Genomic DNA, 25,714 nt, shown 5'->3' with positions numbered 1-25,714 from the left:
ACTGTTAAATTTCTTCACGGCAAGAATTCAGCTGCTTAATCGCCTCTTACAGAAGTAGGGCTAGTGAGGACACCCACTACTAGGTCAGTGGTTCTCAGCTTGTCTGGACTTGAGGCACTTCTCCATAACTCTTGTGAATTGAGTGGTACTCAGTTTTAAAAACTAATTCATACATTATAGCAGTGGTTTTCAACCTGGAATACCCTGTCTAAGGGAGCTGTGAAAGATGACTGATCAATCAGAAATATATGAATATCCTCACTTAGAATTCAGAGGGGTCTACACCTCTGTTTGAAACATTTTAGAGGTCCTCAAGTGAAGAAAGGTTGAAAACCACTGTATTACAGTGCTTACCTCCTTGCAGAGGGGCTAGGCAGTGGTGGTAGGAGGTTGGCCAGCCAGATAAGCCTGAGTCTTTGCTTAGCTGTTTACCTCCTCATACTTAACTTACCTCCTCCCACCTGGTGGCATCCTTCAAAGGATCTGGCTCAACCTGCTTACCAGATATACATGACAGCAAGCCTTCCACCTGTATTTCTTTGGATGACCCTTAGAGTTTAATCTTAAGTAAGGTATACTGGAAGTTCTCTGATCCTTGATTTAGCTGCTGTTTTTAATGTCGCCTTTTAAATTTTTGCTAGAAACTCAATATGGTGTGTACCTTCTGATTTATTGATATTTATCAATTCACTCTGAGGCCTGAATTTCTGCTAATCTGTTACCAGTAAAAAGTAGATTTGGGTCAGATCTCCCTTGACAGCTTCTGGGGTAAACTTGAATGCAGTTTAATCACTTTTAGTATTGAATTACATTATTCTGACGTTCATTGTTATCTACTTTCTCGTGATCCTTTGAACACTTTTTGTTGCTTCCTGCTTCTGCTTTGCTTGCAGAATTTCTTGATATACCTTGAATTTCATCTTAATCCATCTAACCTCCATCTTTTATGTTGGCTGTTCTGCTTTTGTCTTCCCTGAGCTTCGATTTGAAGTCATGAAGTCTTGAATGATTACTTGAACTCTACTGCTGAGCTGAAGTGGTTAACATCATACCTCTTCTCCTGTTCAGCAGTACACAAGCTTTTTTGAGCCTGCTGCTCCTTAGGAGATATTAGGAAAATCCTTAGGATTATATATTCTCTACTCGTGTTTCAGCCTCCCTTAGCTTCTCTTGACTCCCTGCTTTTTGTAAGCTTAAATGTTACTGTTTTGATACTGTCTTCCGTCCTTGATCATCACATTCAAGTGCAGTAGGATTGCTATTACTTGCCAGCTCATTATTCTCAAAAAGCCCTAATTTTTACCCTGGTTTAGGCACTAAATTGTTGCACAATTTACATAGGAGTGAGGAGCCACAAGTTCCATTGTGTGATCCCAGGTGACAGCAATGGGTCTGGACTAGTAAATGCCATGGGTGTCAGTGAATGGCTTTTAAGCACATTCTTCAGAGTCAATAATAAGATGAAAGGTTTTGTGTGACCATTAGCCTGTTGTGAATATGCTGTACATGTTGTACAATTATGCCCAATAGTACTATGTTATTTTTAGACTCACTGCAACAATATTCAAACAGTGGTAGGCCTGTAGGTTTAACACTTCCTGGTAGCTAGTAACCACCTACAGGGCCTGGTATTCAAGACTTCCTTAGTGCTGATTTTTAGCCAGCTGGTTATTAACTTCTTGGAAATTCCTGTTTGGAAGATAATCGTCACAATTGCATACTTTATATTCTCTATTGCTTTGCACCTGATCAGTCAAAAAGCTGTATCATCATATAGACTACATGTAAATGATACAGCAGCAGGTTCCCCAATCTTGTACATCAGACATTGCATTCCATAATTCCACCCTGCTTGACTATGCAGTCTCCACTATGTATCTTGCAATATGTGGTGCTTAATTGCTGCTTGTCTCCCTACAAACTGTGGAGAGGAGTTAACGAGCGTGGGGGATTTTTTTGTGCTAAAATAAATCTGTGTTTAGAAAACTACACTAGGTTGTGAGACTTGTTTTAACAAAATCTTTTTATTCTTGTTTTGTTTTTCTCCTCTCTCTCCTCTCTTTTTCTAGGGTGTAATTGACTACATTTTCTATTCCAACACTCATATGAACGTGCTTGGTGTCCTCGGGCCTTTGGATCCTCAGTGGCTGGTTGAGAACAACATCACTGGGTGTCCTCACCCTCACATCCCTTCAGACCACTTCTCACTGTTAACACACCTCGAACTCCACCCTCCACTCCTGCCTCTTGTCAACGGTGTTCACTTACCAAACAGGAGGTAGTGGAGCCCTGCCCCTTAGAGGGCTAGGACCTGTTGTTATGGACCTGTACAGTTGTAAATCAAAGTATGTAGGAGTGAAGTATGGCCAACCTTAAGCTGCTTCTTCAAGCTCCTTTCATTGTGTGTTTGATATGAGACTTTGCACATTTTGGTGCATATTGGTATCATTTGGCACTAGGGCTGGAACCAAAGTATTATTCCCTTTTCAGGTTTTTAATTTAATTTTTAAGCTGGCAAGCTTGTTTTGTTTCATTTGGAAACTGCATTTGTAAACAGACACATCAGATTGAAAACTTGAATATTAATCTATTTAAAATGTAATGCTTTATTCCAAATTGTAGCAAAAAGAGCCATTTTTAAAAGGAAGGAAAATATGTAACACTTAAAACTGAATGAAAAGGACTTGTTTTGTAGGGCAAATAATTAGAAATACTAACTTTTTCGGGACTCAGAGATATGAGTGCTGCACCCAAAACAAATTTTGCACATCAGCAAAGCACTTAATGTTGACTGTAAATTATTAACAGTATAGCCCTTCCCTTCTCCCCATCTAGCTAATGTTGAAAAACCAAAGATGGTTGCATATATCTATTGAAATTTGAGGGCTAAATTATCTCTTGATGTATCTCCATTCACTACAATGGAAATATGCCATCAGAACAATTAGATCTGAGCATTTAAAGCTGTATAAAACTCTCTTGCTTGGCAGACATATTGGTAACTTGCTTGGAACTCTGAAGAACATAATTTTTTTATTTTTCTGACTCAGAAATTTATCAATCCGAACTCTATTAAACAGTCATCTTAGACAAACCAAGACAGGAAGCTGTTCAGCAACATAGCATGGGAACAGGACTTCAGAAATAAAGTTAAGAAATTGCACTTAAAAATTGTTGCAAGAATTTTTTGAGTTGTGTTCTGCAAGAGCAAATTTGTTCCAACCCTATCCTTGGGTCCCCTTTTGAAAAGTTAAGTTGCAAAGATGGATTGGATTTAACTGGTCAAACTAGGGGTACAGGAAAAACAACTCTGGAAATGATCTTACTTCTGTCTCCAAAGGGCATGTTAAATAACTGTCTAGGTGTTTTTGTGTGTGTGGGGGAGGAGAGAGTGGTAGCCATCGTCATTCCTTGGATTATTTTTCCTGACCCTAGTTGCCAAATAGCCATCATATGCTTTTAATAATCGTTGTTTCTCTTTGTTGGTTAGGGTTGAATTAAAAAGCTACTGGTTCATTCCCAACTGTTAATGTTCTCAAGTTGTGTTGGAATCTTTTCATTTATGCTCTAGGTGGCCAGTTCAAAACTTTGTGCCTCAAGAGGCAGTAAACATAATGCAATTTTCTGAAAGAATTTAGTATGCTGCTTTAAATGTTTAAAAAATGGCATAGTAATAAGAAAAGGTTGTGTCTGTGTTTTTAAGTTTTTCTTTATTCTGCTTTTTTGCTGCTATAAGATTTTCTTGAATTTATATTTTAAACTTTTCATGCACTTTACTGTTTCTAGTCTCAAAGTGATATTTTTAATAAATAAGAATTTTTTCCATTATGTGAATGAAATTTTTAAACAGATTGATAGCCTATATTTGTCTCATTCATATATTTAAAAATCAAATCTAAATTGTTAAATTAGTTTTAAATACTAAGGAGCCATCTTCTGTCTTGCAAAACTGATACTTTAGGCTGTTCCACCATTCTTTAATTAATATTCCTTTTGTCATTTTTATATACAGGAAGTCATCCATAGAAAATCAGTTGGGCTAGAGTAGAAAATCTATCCTGATTTTTGTTTTGCTGGGGGGGAGGGCGGGGGATGTAATGATTGGTTTAGCAGAACAACAACTCCCATTCAGAAGTGCCTAAAAATGGAGGCATCCTCTATGGTCTAATATAAATTGGACATTTACTGTAGTTGAGTGAAATTAATGTAAATAATGTCTTTTTGTGCAACACCAAAAAAAACCTTTTAAAGATGGATTTTCCTCAAGGTGCAGGTATCTTTTTATATACCTCAGTGTTCAACACCCTGCCAGGCTTATAAATTGAAAAAGTAATTAGAGTATAGTACTGGAAAGTAGAATAGCATGAAAAACTTAATTTTGTGGACATTACCTTTTTGTAATCAGCTACTGTATCTCTTTGGAGGGGTAGGTTCTCTGCTCTGGAGGTATGCACTAACAAACCATTTCCTCCTTTCATACATGCATGTTAACTAGCAATGTGAGCAATATTTCCTACCATACTTCACTCCCAATATTTTTGAGATGTTTGTATAAAATGGAATTTAAAGTTCACCTATGATTGTATATGAACTGCAGAGGAGCCCGTTTATTAATAATAATAAAATAATCTTTTGTAATGTTTGGGAGGGAATAAATTGGGAAACATTGTAAACAGCTTAGGTTTATTTTTTTTAATTTTCTTTTGATTTATAATTAAGTGAGACACTCTGTTGCAGGAAGGTGTTTAATTGGGTTTTCTCTGCTTCTAAATGCACTCTTTAGAACGTCCATAATCCTGTGTAATTTTTAAGACTTGTTCTATTTGATAGATGTTGCACAAAGCCTCTTCTGTGAAAATGGGTGTTTGTGTTTCAGTTGGCACACACTTGGGGCATGTTTACCCAAATTTTACATGTTCTTCCCCCTGCCACTTCTTTCCCATACATTCTGCTCCCCACTGCCCTGCTCTTTTTCCAACAACAAGGAGCACTACCTTTATTGAGCTTCCATTTCAGGTGATCAGAAATGCTGCTACCTTATAATGATTTTGTTTTCATTTGTGGTTTTTAAAATACAAGTAATTTGGAACATTATCAGTAATAAACTGAGCAGTCTAAAGGTGAGCAACACTTTTAAACAAAAGCACATGTATCTTACAAATGTTAACACACGTCAGCGTGTGTTATGGATGGAGACTCTTGGCTTACAAAGTCAAGGACTTGAGCAGTTTTGAATGTGCAGATTTTGAAAATCTTTGATTAAACTTTTTTTGGTAGTGGAAGGGGGAGGGAAGGAAACTGGGGAAAGTTGAGGTACCACAGTTGTTTACAATAAATAGATGGGCACCTAAATATACCGGGCACTGATCCTAGTCTCCCAGTTTTAAACATTGGGACTACTGCAGCATCCTCAGGACTGATAACTAGAAAAAAGTTCAAATTTGTATAGTGCTCCTTGCTTAGTTGGCTTTGTTTTCAAAATATTGTGCCTGGTGTCGACTTCAAAGCAACAGCACTGCCTAAAGCAGAGAAAAAAAATCTAACACCATTCTACAAGCAACTTTTTAAAATTCGGTATGGTAAATCTGTTAGATACGGGGTTTTGTGTGTGTGTGTGTATATAAAAATGAGAATTTTTGTACAATGTACCTGAATATTTTTGTTTCATTTATTTTGATGTAAAGTGTGAACATTTTGCATACCACATGTTGAAGTCAGGTATGGCACAATGGGTTCTGAGACCAGCTTTTCCCATTTGCCTTGTTTAAAGCTATGTCTTTTCTTCAGTTTCTTGCATTCATCAAATACTTCATTTCACCAAGAAGCTTACTTTGTGCATTTTGAAGCCACTCTTGTTTCTAATCTGCAGAAGCATTAAACTGTATTTCTTGTTAGTCCCAGCTCCTTGATTCCTATGTTTATAGACTATGGCCACAATCTTCAAACTTACACATTTTTCAAAAGGGCTCAATGCTGGTACTACTCCCAAAATTTCCCAATTGACTTCACTGGGGACAATGTTGAGCCAGTGCTGAGAAAATCTGAAAATCTTCCAGCCTGCTTGCTTTTTAAGTCTGATTCCTCAACTGATGTTCAGACACTTAAATTACTACTAGCCTGGTGTGCAAAGGTGCTGAGCACCTGTGGCTCAGGTTTACTTAAGAATTTCTGACAATCAGGCCATCTATAGTTTTGGTGTTTGTTGTACATGACTTTAGGAGCCCTACTTTCAGCACCTGGTTCTGAAGGCTTTGGTCTAATTTACCAAGGAGTAGACTAAGATATGAAAGGCTCATATCACTTGATTCCATGGGGGCTACATTTTTGGTTGGTGGGGGGTTACAGATGTGGACTATGGAGAAGAGAAAAACTATAATTTTTAAAAAGAAATTAAAGGTTACTTTGTGTTTTAACTATAATAAGTTATGCGAGGAAACCATTCTTTTACTTACCCATTTAAATAGTTTTAAGACTTCTAAATCACTTGTGCATTATTAATATTCTCCCAGTAATAAACTGAGAGGAAGAAGTAGGCAGTTATTAACACCTTTCCTTTCTTTGTTTCTTTTTTAAAGGTCAGATTTAAACCCTACAACAGAACTGACTGTTTCCATTCGAAATCTAGGCTTTCAGCATCAAAAATTCAGCATGAAACTTGGCATATGAGATCTGAGTGAAAGGATTTTTTAATAATAATTGTCCATAAAAATGATAGGCTGCAATATAAACATGAAAGGATTAGTTTGTAATCTTGAATTTTATGCAACTCCCATAACAAATGGAGTTGTTATAGCAATATTAAACTTTAAACAGGAATTGTTTTAAATGGCCTGAGTAGTATATAATCCTACAGGTAGTAACTTTCCAGGTATATTCTGTTTTTCTGAAGTTAGTTTTCATTAGTAAGGAATACCTACATAAAAATAGATGTCATAACATTTTAGGATTACCTTTTAGAATGACACTTTTCCCTTCTGTATTGGGAAAAATGAGCTGAAACATATTGAGACATCAATAATGGCTAAACGTTATAAAGGAAGAAGTCATCTGCTTCTGTGTAGTTATGTTTTATTTGACCTGGTTATTTTTTTCCCCAGTATTTCGATAGAATATGCTGTGTAAGTCTGCCTATATATTCTGAAATTTTGGAACTTTTAACTCCATCATATTTTTTTTTGTATCCAACAGTAAGCTAAAATCAGTCATATATAGAAAAAAATTGAACAAAAACATACAGCATAAGTCAAGGAGTTAATAACAACATAGTTATTACATATGTGTATTGTATATTATAATACATATTTTGAGGTCTATTTTTTTTGCTTTTTAGCAACCTTCATAAAATGAATTGCTCAACCGAAAATGAAGTAACATTGAATAAGATTCTGCTCCCACTGAAGCTGATGAAAGCATTGTCATTGACCTTTAGACCAATAGTTTCATCCCTAGTGTCTAGTCTACAAATCTACCACTACTGCTGAAAATGTTAGAAGTGATTTAAAAGATCAGTGGTTGAATACATAGGGTTTCTGAATGAACTAATAATTTCTTTCCTGTTGAAGTGGTCTGTCCAGAATAGTATGGAGGCAGAGTGGCACAGGGAATCTTTAATTTGCTAGTCTAAGATGAAATTTTGGGGTGGGGCTTTTTCTGTTTAATTATGTGGTAAGACTTGAACCCTCTTTTGAAAGAGTACAGAGAAAACTCTTAATAAAACAATAAAATAAAATAACCCATTTATCAAATCTTCTTATGCCAGGTGTCAGCCTAGAATTAACTTCTACAAATTATAAACAAATGAAAATCGGACTTGCACATGTAGGTACCAGACACTGCTACAACTGATTGGGGACAAATTTAAAAAAAGCTGAACCCTAAATGATGAATGCATTTGTATCCTGTGTAGTAGTGACCACATCTGGCACCGAGATGGATAATACTTGATTTTGTTTCAGAGAACCAGGGTAAGGAAAAGAGAGTGATGAAACTGAAGAGGCTGTGGGTGAGGTATTGAAAGCAACTGGAAAAATGGCAATAAAATTGCGACCTTTTAAAATAAGCTCTTGTTTAAAACAAGTTACAGCATAATTTGACTCTAATGGATAATAAAACATGGTACCTAAATTACACTTAAGATTGGTTTGGTCTAAGGATGGCACACTTTAGGAATGTATATTCTTGGAGTATGTTCTGAAATAAGCTTGAGGTTGGGGATTGTATGTTTGTACTTCAAATTGGAACAATTCTGATGGCAAAACATGCCAAGTGATATGACTCTTGTCTTTTTTTGTTTTGCAAATAGTACAGCATGGGTTTTTTTCCTGTTTTTTAAGCTTGCAAAATCCTTTACTGCTGTAGTGGGGAAGGATAGTGATTCTGGTACTTGGTCTCATGTTTTTGTTAAACAGTTTCCAAGATATAGACAAGTTACCAAGTTTGCATTTGTCTGTATTTGTCTTTGTTCTTAATCAAAGAATCATGGTGGCTCTCTTTACAAGTGTTGTTGTTTATTTTGGCTTTGGCTTCAATTTTTAATTAATGCGTAGTGTGGTTTTTCCAAGCAATTAAAGTGTTGTGTGCACCATGTTAGCTAAACTTGCCTGTAATTCACTAAACCCATACATTTGACTGGATCAGTGGTGATAAAAGCTCAGGCTTTGCTTTTGTTCACAATGGCAATATCTCACTCCTAGGTACAGTAGACCCTGCCTCTGTCTTCTGAAAACTGTAGTATAACACTCTCTCTCTCTCTCTCTCTCTCTCTCTCTCCCTCCCCCCTCCTCTTTCTTCCTTTCTCTACAAATCTGTTGAAGTACCTTGTTTCCATTTTATGAAAACTCTGCCTGTGCTCTGGAAAAGTTTCCGACTCTAGACTTAGCTCTGCATTTGGACAGCTCGAGTATTGCACACACAAACTTTGAATTAAGTGCCAATCCTGCTTCCACTGAAAGCTGTAGCAACTTTGCCTTGACAAAAGTAGAAAGCAGGTCAGGCCTATGGTCAGTGTTGAGCTGCAGATTTCTTAAACACTAGCCATTTAGGGAAAAATATACCCCCTTTTTTTTGAGTTTCTGTATAGTTGCCCTACTGCAGGAGAGTCATGGATTTAGGTTAAAGCTTTTTTATCTTTCTGGTCCTCACAGAGCCACAGTTAGAGTTGGGCCTTTATTGCATATAACCTGCTTAATTGTGTAATATTAAATAAGTGCCAACTGAGGGAATTCTGCAGGAGGGCCTGTTTGACAGTAGGTCCAGCCAATTTCTTCTTACGTTTTCATAGGAAAATACTCTAACCTTTTAAATTTGAAAGACGTATTTTCATGTACAGTTCAGAGGTCATATAGATCCTTTTTTATTTTAGTAAGTAACTTCATCTAGTTGTCAGAAAGCAAAGCCATCTTTACTTTAGGTCTGAGCAAAATGCCTATTCAACTTACCACACAAAAGGAATTTTAAAACTATTGGCCTTCCTCAAACCATTTGGATTTTCTCTTCAAATTTCAGAATTTAAAAAAATGCTCATTTAAAAAAAATAAATTTAACTGATTAAAGTGCCATGTAGTTGTAGTGTCAACTGACTCCACTGAACCAGTCCATTAATTTGTCATCCATAATTATACTTTTCTAGCAAGAGACTGTCAGACAAAAATCACCAGCTGTTTTGTTACAATTTACCAGTAAATGAGGTGGAAACTCCTAATTGCACAGCTCAGCTGAGATTTTGCGCAATATATACTGTACAGCACATGCGTGCAAAAGGGAGAGGTTTTACTTTTTACAGACAGTGTGGACAGTACTGAATAAAGACTAACTGTGCTAAGTGTCCTGCCCTTTTTAACCTTGTGGCAGCTCAAAAGGGAGGTGCTGAAAATCCTGAACTGTTATTGTCAGATGACAGTATTTTTTTCCATTCTGGAGATTGGGTACTGCTCACACATGATGTATAGGGCTAAATATCTGCTTGTTTCTTTGCACCTGTGTACTTTTATTTCCCTCTGTAGGCAATAAATGGCCATTTTGCAACCACTCTTTTGTGAGCTGTCTTTTCTTAAGTCACTTTTCTTAATAGGCCTTGGGCATAGAGGAGCTGGGTGGCAGCACATGGACTTGATGCAGAACAGGAATAGCCAGTTTATAAGTCTTGGTGTTCATGATCAAGTAGCTGCTATTGGCTACATACTGGATGGCAGGGAGTAAAAGCTCAGATGACAAGTCTGGTCTGAAGCCCATTGAATTCAGTCTTTCTGTCTATGTCAGTGGGTGTTGGATCAGGGCCTTAGCAAAAACAGGTGGAGTTATACTAATTTGCATGATTTCCTAATCCATTTTTAATATGAAATCTTACAGGATAAGTTCTGGGCTCTGAAAAACCCTGGTATGGCTTCCGCCTCTATTTTATACAACTGTTAAAGCCATGGTTGTACAAGGTTACCCTTTAAACTAGGGTGTACTAATTACTGAGTGTTAAGAGGTGACCAAAAGAGATGGCTTGATGTACATAAACCAGATAAGCAAATAATCCACTTTTCAAAGCACTACTCCACTTATGCTACAGTTGCTTACTTCCAAGGATGCTAAGCTTCATCTTCCAAGTATCAAAGTGTCCTCAGTTGCTATTAAAGTTAAGGGTGTTAGTGTCCTGGTTTGGTACTCATAGGGGAAGGCAACTGCGTTGTTCCAACTTGCATCTACATAAGAAGCTAGAAGGAGAAAATATCTTTTTGCTAATATCCATGCAGAACTGATTCAGTGCTAGAAGGCAAGGTGGCTTATTGCTCACAAAGACATTGTGTGGCAATAGCAAAAATACTTGGATCGCTGACCCAGGTCCAGGAACTTTGAAGACTTCACAAATGCTAGAAATGGGATTTCTCACCAGCACAGGTGTGTTCTTTATTATTTATTTGAAGGACCTAATTCTAATCAGGGTTCCAACACTGCAAGGCAGGGCTTCAGGTGTATGTCTCTAAACTGCAAGCCATGTAGGGCTGTGTTTTGCTTATTTTAAATCGGCTGAGTGAGCTGAAGAGTACAGTAAATAAATTTGCCACAGATGTTGTCATAGGGAGTCTAGAGAGTGGTTTCATTTTCCTGGCCCTCCTCCAATCTAGTCATTTGGCCACAAGATAGCACAGCTTGTATAAACGCAGTAGCTGGAGAGAGAGAGTGTGTATGTGTATCTGTACGCGCGCGCATGTTGCTTCATTTCTGAACCAGGAGTCATCTCGGGGACTGTCTTTATAGATTTCATAGACATTAGGGCTGGAAGGGACCTCGGAAGATTGAGTCCAGCCCCCTGCCCAAGGGGCAGGAAGTCAGCTGGGGTCATAGGATTCCCAGCAAGATGAACATCCAAATTTCTCTTGAAGGCGTTCAATGTAGGTGCATGAACCACTTCCGGTGGCAGGCTATTTCAGACCTTGGGGGCTCGGACAGTGAAGAAATTCTTCCTCATGTCCAGCCTGAAATGGTCTTCCTGGAGTTTATATGAAGGAACTTGGGATATTTAATTCATACCAACTAAGCCAGAGGTTTTCAAACTCATTTGAGTTGGTGGGCTGGATATGGACTGCAGGGTTTCTCATAATGAGCCAGCATCCAGGGTTAACACTGCTGCTGTCATCTCCATAGCTGTCAGTTGGTGTCCTCGGTATGGTGGTGTTTACCAATTATGCCTCTAGGGACCAGCTTCCGGGGGCTGAGTTTCACCCAGAGCAAGCCACCATGGGGAAAGGAAGGTGTTGGCATAGTCAGCACCCGCAGGTTTAACAGGGCAGTCGCAACAGAACTATGTCCTGAGTGGCAATTTGAAAGTCTACGTTTTGTGGCAAAAGAGACAACTGGGTTAACCTGATGCCTCCTCCTGGGACAGCAGCTTCCTTAGGAGCAAACCCTACCACTTACTCTGGTTCAAATTCCATGGCTGCTGCTTTGTCCTCCCCACCAGTTTCACACCCAGCACTGTACCTACCACCTGAAGCCCAGTAGACCCGTTTTGGCAGTGGGTCATCTGGATGGCGAGAAGCCCTGTGAGCCTAATGACCCACCTCTGTCGGCTGGATCTAGCCTGTGCACCATCGCTTTGACACCCCTGAACTAACCTATTCATACTAAACTATTCATGTTCATTAACTCTAGACACTTGAACATCATATCCACACAGGGGTTTAACTTCCAGGAAATGTAACATGCATTTTAGTGCAGCTTACCCTGTGTAGAAAAAGGCTTCAGGAAATCCTGCCTGTTTGATGAATGTTAACTATTAAAGCACTGACTAGAAAGAGTGGTAAGAGCAAACTGCAATGCATAAGCTCAACTGTCTCAGTTAAACTTTGTGTGTGTGTGTGTGGTTTTTATGATTTAAATTTCAAGACTGAATATATCGAATCCTGCACTCCAGGGAATGAATAAAATGCTGGCTTTTAATGGAAGTGAAATGAGAGAGGAACAATTCGAGTCTCCCTTTGATGTGGTTTCACTCTATGAAGTACCCAGTGGGTTACCAGATGCCAGAGGAGGTTAAAAGAAAGCATGTTCTGGCAAACGTCTTGATAATTATAGGCATTGGTTATGTTTAAAAACTTTTAAGTTGTCTTCTTGTTAAGAATGCCTAAGGATTTTACCTTGTCGGCAAAGAGGACTCCTGTTCTTTCTCTCTACCCCTAAGTCTCTCTGTTTATCCATCTGTTTATCTACCTAGACAGCAGCTTAACAGAGAAGATAAAGAAGAAAGAAGCCTGTCACTGTTTCCTAGGCTCCATATGGATTGGCTTCCTTCATGGAAACATTTGCCTGTTCTGCAGAAACCCAGGCCCTATCTTTCAAGCACTGAGGCCATGGCAAGTGCCATCTCCTAAACAGGAGAACAATTAAGAAACTATCAGTGGCTGCAGCTTGGGAGCTGAATCCTCCAGGGCCTGGCACAAAGGTTGACTGCACCACACCTCTGTTTTCATTAGGAAGCATTGTAGGCTGAGGTACAATATAAGGAGACAGATGTTTTCCATGCAACCATTGGACCCTGTGCTTACAGCCCTGGCTGACTGAAGCATTTCCTTTGCCTCTTACTGCAGCTGCTGAAGTGGCTACTGACAGGGATCCAGCATAAGGGTAGGACAGACAAAAGCACTTGGAGAGAAGGGAAAGAGAAGCTCTTTCAGCAGTCCAGCTTCTGTTCAATTGTGCAGAGTGTCTTCCTGCCAGCAATATCAACCCAACACAAAAGTGAGGTAAAGAGTCCCTTTGAACATTCAATGTTAGAACATAGCCCCTCTGTGATGAGGGTTAGCCTAAGTAAGCCACATCCTGGGATTTCCAATCAAAGCGTGGGTCAGTCTGCAAGAAGCCCCTTCTTGGGCCTAATCCAGCTCAAATCTCCAGTCTTGATACCTTGTCCATCAAAGGAAAAAGCGCTTGAAAGAGCAACCCCAGGACCTGCCCATCTCCAGAGGACTTGGAAGCTCTGGACCCGTTTCTTTCCTACTGGACATCACAGATGGATGGGTGGGTGTATGGAAAGAAGAGTAGAAGGATATGGATGGGGGCATTTACTCTGAGAAGGATTCTCAGTCTTTGTAAGGGCCTAATGTGGAGGGTTGATCTAGGAGGCATGAAATCTGCATGCCAGTCCTGCTTTTCTGGGAAAGGTCAATTTTGAGCTCTTGGCCCAGGTCAGGAAAAAGTAAGAGAAGCACTTTATTGAGTCTAGGAAACAGGATTCATGGGGCCAAAAGTGACTTGAGCACTTCACAAAACTCTCCCCATAATTAACTATTATATTTTAAGAGTCCATTTTCAACAGGATTTTTCCCCTCCATCTCATCTGAAAGTTTCATATAGATTTTTGGAAGAAGAAAAAAGGACTTGAAGAGATTTTCTTTCTTACAAGAGATGGTGGGGTGGAGTGGGGATGAGGTGAATAGATTTCAAAGTCATGTAAATCAACATTTTCAAAAACACCTAAGTAGCTTATTTATGGAGCCAGTGAGCTTTTTCACATGGACACAACAGCAGATACTTTATCACTTTCTTCCCCCTTCAAGAGTTGAGATACAGCCTTGCTGCAACTAAGTGCCTCTTTTCTGTGGTTAAGAGAAGCCCTGTAACAACATTAAGCTCTCTTTCAAAAGAACCGTCTGAACTGACTAACCCATCCCATGATTACTCGAGAAGACTGAAACATGAGGGGTATGTTGGGACTTGTTTGAGCTAATGCTGCCTCATAAATGGACTGTATAAAGCACCGGTGCAGATGTTGCTGTAGTTGGTTGTCCGAATGTGGTAATGAAGGGAAGTGGTGGTTTCATTAGTAATCCAGCAGGTCTTGGCTATCTTTGTTCACTTGTTCCTGCAATCTCAAAATGCAGCACTATTCCCTGGATGAAGGGAGAGCAATTTTTATTGCCTACAGCCTTGCTTCCATTTCCTTCCTTGGTTAAAATATCCAAAGATGAATAGGTGAAATCTTAGCTTCATTGAGCTCAGTGGGAGTTTTGCCATTGACTTTCACAATACCAGAATTTCACCCTAGTAAGTAAAATTTTAGGGAAAGCACAAGAGCAGATAATACCTTCTGTACCTACCTGAAATGGGTGTTGTCAGGATTAATCATTCTTCACAGCAGGTTGAAACCAAAAAAGTGCTCCAGGTGAAGAACACAAAACTATGACTACTAAAAGCTGGTAAGGACAGACATAAGTTTTCCTGTAGCATCGTTAGCATCCCATGAACTCTTTGTCCAGTCCTTAGAAGGGCCAGTGCATTTTGGCTGGACAATGAGAAACATCAGAAATATGCACATATAACAGGAGTCATACAGTCGCCTAAATACCTGGCATATATGAGAGATGGGGGATTACTGAGTGTAAAGGGTTAAATCTGACAGCTGGCTCCTCTAAGAAGGCTATTGATGTTCAAGGAATTTGAAAGTTGGCTAGCAGCAATGTTAACAGGCTGAATATGGGAGCTATGTGAGACAGCTGGTGCACATGGCACTAAGATGGAAGAGTTCTCAGTTCTTTGTGCAGCGTAATTCCAGTATATTCTAAAATGTAAAGACATTTTGAGGCAATAAACTATAAAGAACAAAGAGTAGAGCAGAGGCTCGAATAAGGAAATATGTGAAAATTAATAGAGAATCAATATTAAAAATCAGTAATAATATTATCAAACTAAAACATGTAGGAAGGCTTCTTCTCTGACCATAAAAACTTAATGCCCTGACCTTTATTCAGGCTCTCTACCCCAACCACATTCTCTCCTGCTCTTAGTCAGATGCTCTACCCCAAATGTATTTGTTCTGAGTCTATCTGGCTTTGGAATCAACTTTTTTCTCTTCGTGTTTACTACAGGTTATCTCCTCTTTGAGATTACCCACAATGCAGTGACACAGGTCAGAGGAACCCATCCATTAACACTGCTTTGAGCTTTCAAATACTAAATTAACAGGTGAGTGATACTTAGTCACTGAACCAAGACAGGTTTTTATCTCCTTTTTCCTTAGTGCAGAAATATGCTAGAAACTCCCCCACTCCCTGGGTCAATACACAGCAAACAATATGCATATCGGTATGGCCGAAGGTCAAGTCATGTACAAGAACAAAAAATGAAGGCCATACTTACAAGAGTATGAGAGATTCCCTCACCAATGACCACCAAGACTTGTTCAAAGTTGCTGCTGCTTTCCAGGACAACCAGCTGAACATGAGGGCCCAGTGCAATTTTGTGGCCAAAAAGGCTAAAACTGGCCTTGGATATATGAAGAGGTGATTCTCAGGTAGAAGTGAGGTTCTGTTACCTCTGGTGCAACCACTACTGGGATAGTGTGCCAACTTCTGGCATTCACAGTTCAAGAGGGGGTTAGTAAATTGGAGAGTTCAGAGGAGTGCCCTTGGCAATGCCTAAAGAACTGGAAAGCCTGCCTTAGATTCAAGGGCACCAGTGTAGTAACTTAAATGAGAAAAGGCAGACCTGTCACTCTGAGTTCACTGTAGTCTAAATGTACCTCTATGAGGAACATAAATTTGATAACAGAGGATCCTTCAGTGGAGCAGAGATGTAACAATAGCTGATGGTGGAAGCTGAAATTAGACACATTCCTATTAGAAATAAGGTGCAAGTGGGTGTTGCTTAGGATAAGTCATGAAAGGTTCCAGTGGGTTTTCATAATTGGAAGCTTTCAAATTAAGACCAGAAGCTTTTGCTAAAGCATGCACTCTAGTTCAAATAGGAATCAATACAGAGAAGTCCCCTGGCTTATACAGGAGGGCAAGCTACTTTATCACAAATCCCCCTTTATCTGAGGAAGACAAAGATTTCATTTAAGTTCCTAATGGAAACCACTCTAAAATCTGGTACTGTGAAGCATATCAATCACTTTATTGAGTAATGTACACAGTCAAAATACAGGACAGCAATGGTGACTCTGTTGCTGAAAACAAGAAGCCAGTCTTTATCTTTGCATTAATGATAGCATAATCATAACAATACAATGCTTTGTGAACTAAATTTTAGCAAATCCAGCTCTACAGTGGTACAAAGTCCTAAGCAGGTTTCTGTTTATTCGGGCTTAGGTAGCACAACAGATGCATTCAATTGGACTTGTTCTTGCTTAGGGCTGGATTCAGGGTCAGGACACCTGGTTCTAGAACCGTTCTAGCACTGACCTGCAGTGTATCTTCCCTTCCCTGCTTAACATCCTTTGTCTCATCTATTTAGATAGCACAGAGCTCAAAATGATCTTTGTACCACACTTAGTGCCAATGGGCCCTGGTACTGGCTGGAGTTTGAAGATATTGCTGTAAAATAAGAGCAAAAGAAAAAACAGAAAAAGGACAGAACTAACTTTCTGTAGTGCCAAAGCAGTGAGTTGTTCCAGAAATAATTCTGTCTTCTGCTAGAGCCTCTCACTTTCATCTGGCATGTATGAGCCAGGGCAAGAAGTAGCACATAGTCAAACAACTACTCCTTAATAACAGGGACTGACAGGTGTGGATGTTCATACTTGGTGGATTCCTACCTGATTGTGCACCAAATGGCATTATTTGAACCAAGCTTTGCATATCTGTGTGAACAGCGAGAAGATGGGCAAAACCATTGGTCCATAAAGGACTTTGTCTTGTGAGGTGGTCTGAAGAATAGGAAGACTGAAGGCTCTTTGGTCTAAAGTAACACATTTTTCCTTTCTAATTCCACAATTGAGAAAAATTTCTGGACTTTAGATAAGGATCCCTGAGGGTAATTAGTTCTGGATTCCTCTCTTTTTATCCCTGCTTTGTCCAGTGATTTAGATAATTAATCTATTGATCACCCAGTAGATTGCAGATGTGTCTGTGTGTGGGGGTTTGTGTTATCTGGATAAATCATGTGGCCTAAAAATGGGCTCTCTCACAGATATCTTTAACTCCCTAAGCCTTTGCCTACATTGCAAAGGTCTTCCAGCAGATTCACGTCAACTGGGTTGGGGGTGTGGAAAGATCGCATCCTGTTTTCAGCATAATCATGCAGGCAACCCTCTCACCCCCATGTGGATTAGGTTCTGACAGCAGAAGGAGGTTTCTTTCAGCCAAGCTTCTGTCATTCTGAGCAGAGAGAAACTCCTTTTGTGGGCAGAGCTGCATCTGCACCTAGGGGCCTGACCACTTTAATGTGGCCTCTATAATTAAAACAGCAGCAGCCCTGTAATGTAGACACAGCCTCACACACGAATGATTGCTTCAGTAAGACATGTCACCATGCTATTTGCATACAGTAGCATTGACAGTGCCTCAGGCTAACGCCCATGTCCCTCCCACACACAGCTTATAGCATGCCTTCAGACAGACCAGAAAGGGGCTCTTCTCTATTACCAGCAGCATAGTAGAAGTCATTCTTTAAGAAGGATGTAAAATAGCAAGCCTAAGATCTTGCAGCTGAACATGGTGAAGGCAGACCATGTATAGGGAGCTATGTGGAAGATGGAATGCAAGCAAGGGTTTAAGATGCTTACAAGCAGATGGAAATGTTGGGTAGAGTTGAAGGGTGGGTGTAGAGACAAGCACAGTGACATAGAGCTTTAAAAGGTATGAACAGTAGAAAGGGAGAGTGATCCAATCATGCAGACATGAGGAAGATGAGCTCTACCCTATCTCGTAAGGTACCATGGAATATCTCCTAATTACTGCATGCAGGAATAGGGAGATTCCTCCTTGTGACATGTGAAAGATAAGCTCTTCACAATCCTTATTCCAAAAGGACTAATTAGCATTCACAAGACAGAACTCCCTGTTGTTGTTGCTGCAGTAAGAGCAGCCCTTGCTTCTTCCTCTGATGTCAAAAAGGGCAACAACTAATAACTACAGGGTTTCAAACTCCAGCCTTTAAACATGCTTACTCAAGTTAAACAATAGCATAATGATGAAGCAGAAATATCTGGGAACCCTTTTAAATCAGGGGTGGGCAAAATGCAGCCTGGGGGCCAGATGCAGCCCCCCTAAGCCATTCTATCTGGCCTGGGGGGCCCCTAAAAAATTTAGAAAATTAATATTAATCTGCCCTGGGCTGCCTGTCATGTGGCCCTCGATGGCTTGCCAAAACTCAATAGCAGCCCTCTGCCCAAAATAATTGCCCACCCCCGTTTTAAATGTTACTCTCCAAAGGAGGCTTATCAGTCCCTTTTAGCAAGAGTGCTTCTTCTGTATCGGCTTTCCTGGTCAGAATGAATACATGACTTGTTTTGAATTGTTTTGGAGGGCTTTCCTGTGTTAAGAAAAAGAGAAATTATTTTAGAATATCCCTTAAACTCTTTGTTTAAAATTATACAAATACAAAAGTCATTTTCTGGGAACTAGAAACAGCACTTCAGAGTGTGTCTGAATGAAAATCTGCTCTAGTGTGTTGAATGGTCAAAAAAGTGTCAAAGGTCAACCCATGGCAAACAGCTCTTCAGACTGGCATAATAAAAGCACACCAGCTGCTATGGCCAACAGCATGCAGCAGAGTAATATGGCTTGTGTTGCTTCTGACCACCTCCAACTCCCCAGCTCCAGTGACCAAGAACCAGTCTAGGACTGGGTGGATGGGAGGCAACCTTCAGCATAAATGTGGCTTCCACCTTTGGAGCCACAGCAAGATGTCTTCACTAGGCTGCCACTGCACTCCAGGTGTTTGTTTAATGATGCTCAGTAGCACCATGCAGGCAGTGTTGCAGGGGAAGTGAAGAGTGGCTTAATCTTGTACATGGAATTTTAGGTGCCAAAATATGATGCATTGCTAGATTCTCTAAACACTGAGCAACAACGGGGGGGAAGCAGCTTTCATAAAATAAACTTTCCTGCTCTCTCAGAATTTTAAAATTGCAAATGAAAGACCCCTTCCTGTCTCTCAGTTAGCTCTCCTTTTGTTGATCACCAGCGCAAACGCAATACATATTCCTATGGTTCTTTCTGACTGTGCCCTTCCCTTACCAAAAGTAACTGACTCAGCTGGATATACAGTACCTTTGGGTCAGGTGTTGCAACAATGCCTGGATCCATGGGGCACTAGGATTCACACAGACTTTCTTGTCCCCCTTCAATGTGAGTCTGAAATATAAGGGGATCCTTTTAGTATTGCATAATATTGTTCCCAGGAAAATCACTGAGCCAGAAGAGCAGTCCTCCAATGCCCTTTTTGGCTCCAGGCTTGAGGCTGTATGGAACTGCAAGCTTCCCCCAACCTTGGCAACAGCCACAATTTCAGCATTCAGTGTCATGTGCTGTTGACACCAAAAGTTGTCTTCATTTCAGGGTTAACTCTCTGATTCAGGTGTTGCCTCTAACCTCCCTCCCATCAACACACACAACCCTTTCATCTGTGGTAGGTGGTGCTCTTAACCCAGGCTAGTTGGGGAGGGGAGAAGAAATGAGAGCCCAGGTCCTGCTTTCAGTCCTGCTGCCAACCTGCAGGCTTTGAAGTGAGAAGGCAGTCTGAATCTGGAGCTGACAGGCTTCTGTGCCTTTCCCAAGACAGATGTTTCTTCTATGGGTTCTTGAGAGAGATTTCCATGGAGTGCCTAGCTTATTGTAGGATTTGAAACACCTGCCATAGCAGCAGCAGGGGGGGACCCAGTAACTTTCAGCAAAGGCATAGCCAAATTGTGAGCAAAGGCATCCAGGGCATTGAATTACCTTGCTTTCAATGTGAGTTACCATTAATTAGCTCAAGGGTACAGCTCTGCAAATATACTCAGGGCCACACTGGTAAGTTAGGTTTGGTTTTAACTGAATGAGTGTTTAATCCAGTTAAGCCAGTGTAGATGTCAGCCACAGGGCAGCTGTCTGTTACTCATTTCCCTGTGTGCTGAATCCATCAAGAATGTGGATCCATTACAGCCCAGGATTACAGAATCTGACAATTTTAGCTGAGGCAAGAGAGTTGTGTGGCTAGCCCTGGATCATCTCCTGATAGATAAGGCCTAACATATTTTAATACACCTTTCCTTAATCTAGATGTAGCCAAGTGAGGGTCAAAGACAAGTTAGTCCAATAGCAGATATTATCATATTTTCTCACATACCACACACTCCTCCCCCCCCCAAAAAAAACCAAAACAAAACAAAACCCAAACAAACAAAAAAGTTGTCTGCTGGTTACAAGCAAAAGTTAAAGCAAAATCTGCACACAACCTTACAGGAAGCAGGATAATGAGAAGGCAAAAATCCTTAGCTGCTGCTACTCTGTTACTTACTACAAGGAAACACCCCTTTCTCCATTCTGCCTTTCAAAAAACAAAGTGCATATTTTATTCTGGGGTGTGTTGTATGTGAGAAAATACAGTACCCTGCCTCTCAAATCTGGTTTCTTGTAAGGCAAAGAGAAGCAGTTCATACTACTCTAAGGGGAAGTTCTTCCTCTTCTAGTCAAGACAAGGGATGCATAAACAGAGACAGTAGATTGTCCAAACTCTTCATGTAACTAAATGCTGGGAAGAAAACTTCTTTGCAGAAGTTGATATAATTGGTCTCTAGGCTTACCACTTACATTATCTCCTTCTTTCTGCAATGAATCCCTGGAGGCATCACATTGATGGAAAGAATGCTTGTAAGTCTGATGATATTTGAGGTCTCTTTGAGGCACTTGCATCTGTGGTAAGTGAGAAGGCTTTCCAAAGGCAGACCTGTGTCCAAAAGCATTGAACAAAACATTCACTTTGTCTGTGTGAACTCCTCCCCTACTAAAAAAAAAAAGCAAAACCAAGCCCTCCAAACACACCATAGTAAAACCCACCGTTTTCCACCACTAAAAGTGTGTGGGGGGGGGGGGCGGGGCGGGGCGGGGGGAAGGTTGAAGACGAGAAAAGCAGTTATAAAAGTAAGTAATGAAAATAATTTTATGCAGGGCTGGGTGGACACATGGTATTCCAAAGAGGTGCAGTAGCTGACCCAGGTGCTATCAGTCATATGACTAGGACTTTTACCTAGTCATCTTAAATGTAAGCTAGTCAACACTTTGATCTTGCATTCTCCATGGGGGTGCAGAAAACCACCTGCAGGGTGTAACTTAAAGGACTGGAAGGCAGATACTTTAAAAAGCAGAAGAAACTGTGAAGGTTACCTTCACTCCAGATATGATGCTCCTGTAAATAACAAAAGGAAGATCTAGGGACAGAGAAAACAGGCTTGGAAGGGAGTTAAAATTGGGGTTGGCCATGCAAATGCAGAGCCTAAATCCATGTGAATTAGTCTCTGAAGTGCTTAAGGGCATTTGAAAGCAGGGCTTGGGTACTTTTGACATTGTTAATCAGCAGTTCCTAAATCCCTTAGATACTTTTAAAATTCTTTCCTACAAACTGGCTCAATTTTTTAACTTCAGTTCTTCTGAGTTGAATTCCTTGTATAATATTTCTTTCTGCTATATTAGACATCTCCTATGTTAAATTATTTAAAGGGTTACTAAATGGAAGGTTATAACATCTTGGTTAAGCTTATCATATTTTAATAATAAAAGTTTTAATTTATTGGCTAAAGTATGTAAACACCTTAGTCTTACCATGAAAAATAAGTGTAAGTCTCTTTTGAAGCTGGAGGTATTTAGAATTTTACCCAGTGTTATCTATTAGTTCTATGTTATACAGAATGACAAAATAAGCTATTACTGGTTTAAGTGTAATTATTTTACAGTATCAAATCATTTTCAGTCTTGGGCGCATCTACACTTGCCAATTTAAAGTGTATTAAGGGCATGGGTCTACATGTGCATGCCCTTAATGTGTCTTAACGCATGTGTAGACGTGCTAAGGAGCATTAATGCTTTGTAAGTCAACTGACCTGGGACTAACTTTAACGTGGTGTATGGACTGACTTGTGCATGCACTAAGGTGCATTAGTCCCATGTAGACGCGTGACTAAATCGCCTTACTGCGCATTAAGTTTAGCACGCATAAAAGCATGCGTAGACATGCCCTTAGTGTAGTAATCACAGAGCATAAAAGGTAACCCCAAGAAAGAAGAAGGAATCTGATTCCACACTTCTCTGTAAAGTTAAAGGACCTATGAGCACATTTAACTTTAAGGAGAGTGGCTAGTGCCTTTGACCTTACTAGGACTATTTGCCGTGCAGAGAAAAAGACAGGGAATTCCCTTTTGCAGGATCAGAACCAATATTGCTGGTGCCTCAATTTTGCTTTAAGCGTTTAAGACCCCTGGTAGATGTTTAACCAGATATTTAATAGTTAATTAGTTAAGAAGTAACCCAGTCACACATTGAATTAATGGTGCAGTATAACAGGGAATAAGTCACAAAGCTATTACACAAAATATGTGTACTATGTGGCTGGTTCCATTTGTGCCTTAAATTGAAAGTGTGGCCTTTAACAAAACACCTGCCAGGAACCAAAAAGGCTATCTACACTATCAAGCTTTCAACAGAGTAACTTTTCCTAGTGTTACTAAAGACTTAAGTTTTCTTTATTAACTCCAGTTGACTTTGACAGTAGTAAGGATCAATTTTAACTCTGTGTTTAGTGTTGTTTGGCAAACAACCAAACATGGAAGACAAGTATTAGCATGGTGATGTAATGACAATGCACACTTTTATTCTGTAGTAGATAATAAAAATGGAGGCGAAGCTTTGACGTCAGTTTCCTAGATTTGAAGAGCACTCCTTGTCTAACATCTCTCCCAGCTACATGGTTAGTCCAATAAAATATATTACCTTCCCTCTTGACCTATATAATGATCTTCCAGATTTTCTTCACCTGAGTAAAGACTTAGCGTTTTAAATTTCTTGCTCAAAGTAATTCATACAACTCTTTTTAAGAAGAGACAAATTCAATCAGAATTGATGGAAATTTTATAAGGGTTTAGGCAAACAAGTTTAATGCTGTTTTATCCAGTACAGAGAAAAAGACAGGTCAGTATAGCAAAGACAAAATAGTCCAATAGTCACTCCTTGACGAGAGCTACCTAATGAAAGAAGAAAATTGAGGAGGAGGCTGAGAATTAAATATCAATTCTGGCTCCCCACATGAAGAACTACAAAGTTTTTAGAATTTTAATCATTTTTGAATACTGTTTGGATTATAATTTCAAGGCAGCTAATATTTAAAGTCAGGTCATTAAAACAATTCAGTGTCATATGGCTCATTGGCATTTAATGTTTCAAAGGAAGTCCATGTCATACCTGGTAAGGAAAAAATATTAAAATGAGAAGTATTGTAAATGGTTGGACCATCATGTACTTTAGCATGTGAACACACATAACATTTACTGTTTTGCAGAGTACATTAACACAACATACTGTAGAAATATAATGTAATAAATAAAGACTTTAATCCTGCAAACATAGACCAACATTATATCCAGGCACTGCTTTGATGCCATCCATAAGCTGGAACATAGATAGAACCCTCCATGGGTATAAGAACTGGTCTGCCCTGGGCAGCTTGAAGAATTTGGGCTGAAACAGCATGGGGAGGTCTATAGTATATGGGTCAAAGAGTGCTGGGGCTTATATTTGGATTGGGGGTGGGGTGGGGAGAATGGAAATTGTTGTATGATTTGCTTTCAAAAGATTTTCTTCAAAGTGAAGAAAAAACATGAGAAGTCACTCACCCTCCAGGACAATCAGGTTCTTGACAAGCAGAGCTATTACCAGTACTGTAGCCAGGCTCTTCATCTTGGCTTCTCTTAGCTGCTGTAAGCAATTGCAGTCCGAATGGCTCTTTTTATTTCTCTCCAAAAAGGGAACTTGGAGTTTTGGAAATCCCGAGTAAGATAAAATCAAACTTCTATTATGCAGAGGCGATGTCTTTTCTCAAGAGGAAGCTAGACAGTAAGCATATCCAAAATTGTGCTTCATTACATCTCTGTTCAACAACAGTCTGCCCACTCCTAACTGTTGCCCCTACAGCAATACCATGGGGTCTGTATCTGGCTGCTGCTGCCATGAGCCATGTCATGGGACTACTTCTGCTGCCAGGGTGCAGACACTGCAGGGTGGGGATGCAATTCTGACCTGCCTACTAAGCTGGTGACTTGGCTTGGTGCCTCATTTGAACTATTAGGGAATGGAGGGCAGTGAACCAGCTCAGGCTACAATTAAGCCCCAATCCTGGGAGTAGTCACATGTGTTTGTTTGGACAGAACAGGGGCTTCAGCTAGTTCATGAGGAAAGGAAGCTGGACAATGGGCTTTCTCAATTCAGATCATGCATGTGGTGGTCCCTCAGACATTTCCCCATGCCCATCTGTTGGGTTTGTGCAGATGCAGAGAAATCGCACATGGGGTGGGAGGAGGGGAAGTTCTATATTGGTTCTTCCACCTTTGTTTGGTAATACTGCACCAAAGCGGAACGTGAGGGTCCACTGTGGAAAATACCATGAGAAAAGTCTTCAATGGGTGAAGGATGATTAAAGATACCCTAGAAAGTACAAAGTGGCTGTAGATTTCATAGGCATTAGAGGCTGGAAGGAACCTCATGAGATCATCGAATCCAGCCCACCTGCCACAGGCAGGAAGTCTTCAGGGATCAGATGATCCCAGCAAGATAAACATCCAAATGCCTTTTGAATGAGTCCAGAGTAGGTGCTTGCACCACCTCTGGGGGGAGTCAGAGCTTCAGACCTTGAACACTTGGATTGTAAAGAAGTTTGTCCTTATATCGAGTCTGAATTGGCCTTCTAGAAGTTTGTGGCTGTTAGACCTAGTTTCATAGATTTCATAGACATTAGGGCCGGAAGGGACCTCGGAAGATCATCGAGTCCAGCCCCCTGCCCAAAGGGCAGGAAGTCAGCTGGGGTCATAAGATCCCAGCAAGATAAGCATCCAGTTTCGTCTTGAAGGTGTTCAATGAAGGCGCTTGAACCACCTCTGGTGGCAGGCTCTTCCAGACCTTGGGGGCTTGGACAGTAAAGAAATTCTTCCTTATGTCCAGCCTGAAACGATCTTGTAGTAGTTTGTGACCATTCGACCTCGTCATCCCTTGGGGCGCTGTGGTGAACAAACGTTCCCCCAGATACTGGTGGTCACCCCTGATAAACTTGTAGGTGGCCATCAGATCACCCCTGAGCCTGCGCTTTTCCAGGCTAAAGAGCACCAGGGCTCTCAGCCTGTCATCGTAGGGTCTGCTTCCCTGACCTCTGATCATGCGCGTGGCTCTTCTCTGGACTCTCTCAAGCTTCTCCACATCCTTTTTGAATTGTGGAGCCCAAAACTGGACGCAGTACTCCAGCTGCGGCCTCACTAAGGCCAAGTACAAGG

The 25,714-nt window shown here is 40.3% G+C and overlaps 2 protein-coding genes across 4 annotated transcripts in view; one reads left to right on the top strand and one right to left on the bottom strand.

The window, feature by feature from the left end:
- CNOT6L (CCR4-NOT transcription complex subunit 6 like) overlaps positions 1-10,026 on the top strand; it is a 76,400-nt gene extending 66,374 nt beyond the window's left edge. For all 3 annotated transcript variants that reach the window (XM_019498192.2, XM_019498194.2, XM_019498193.2), the window contains exon 12: positions 2,070-10,026. In XM_019498192.2, coding sequence (XP_019353737.1) covers positions 2,070-2,282 — 213 coding nt within the window. In that variant the 3' untranslated portion in view covers positions 2,283-10,026. The remainder of the gene's footprint in view (positions 1-2,069) is intronic.
- Positions 10,027-16,353: 6,327 nt separating this feature from the next.
- Positions 16,354-24,429, bottom strand: LOC102558077 (permeability factor 2). The gene is made up of 4 exons (XM_019498160.2): positions 24,068-24,429; positions 20,997-21,132; positions 19,476-19,559; positions 16,354-18,735 (listed from the first exon to the last, which is right to left on the bottom strand). Exons 1-4 carry the CDS (start codon positions 24,129-24,131, stop codon positions 18,690-18,692), a joined length of 330 nt encoding a protein of 109 aa, XP_019353705.1. The 5' UTR covers positions 24,132-24,429; the 3' UTR covers positions 16,354-18,689.
- Positions 24,430-25,714: the final 1,285 nt, after the last annotated feature.

The sequence above is a fragment of the Alligator mississippiensis genome, chromosome 2, assembly GCF_030867095.1.
Source record: "Alligator mississippiensis isolate rAllMis1 chromosome 2, rAllMis1, whole genome shotgun sequence".
NCBI classification, from domain to species: Eukaryota; Metazoa; Chordata; order Crocodylia; family Alligatoridae; genus Alligator; species Alligator mississippiensis.
This window is presented reverse-complemented; position numbering and strand designations above follow the sequence as displayed.

Excerpts from the sequence above, each read along its gene's own strand:
- LOC102558077 (XM_019498160.2), bottom strand. The coding sequence starts at position 24,131 with ATGAAGAGCCTGGCTACAGTACTGGTAATAGCTCTGCTTGTCAAGAAC. Across the intron at positions 21,133-24,067 it reads GAACCTGATTGTCCTGGAGG|GTCTGCCTTTGGAAAGCCTT; the intron begins GTGAGTGACTTC and ends TTTTGGACACAG. Across the intron at positions 18,736-19,475 it reads TTGCAACACCTGACCCAAAG|GAAAGCCCTCCAAAACAATT; the intron begins GTACTGTATATC and ends TTCTTAACACAG.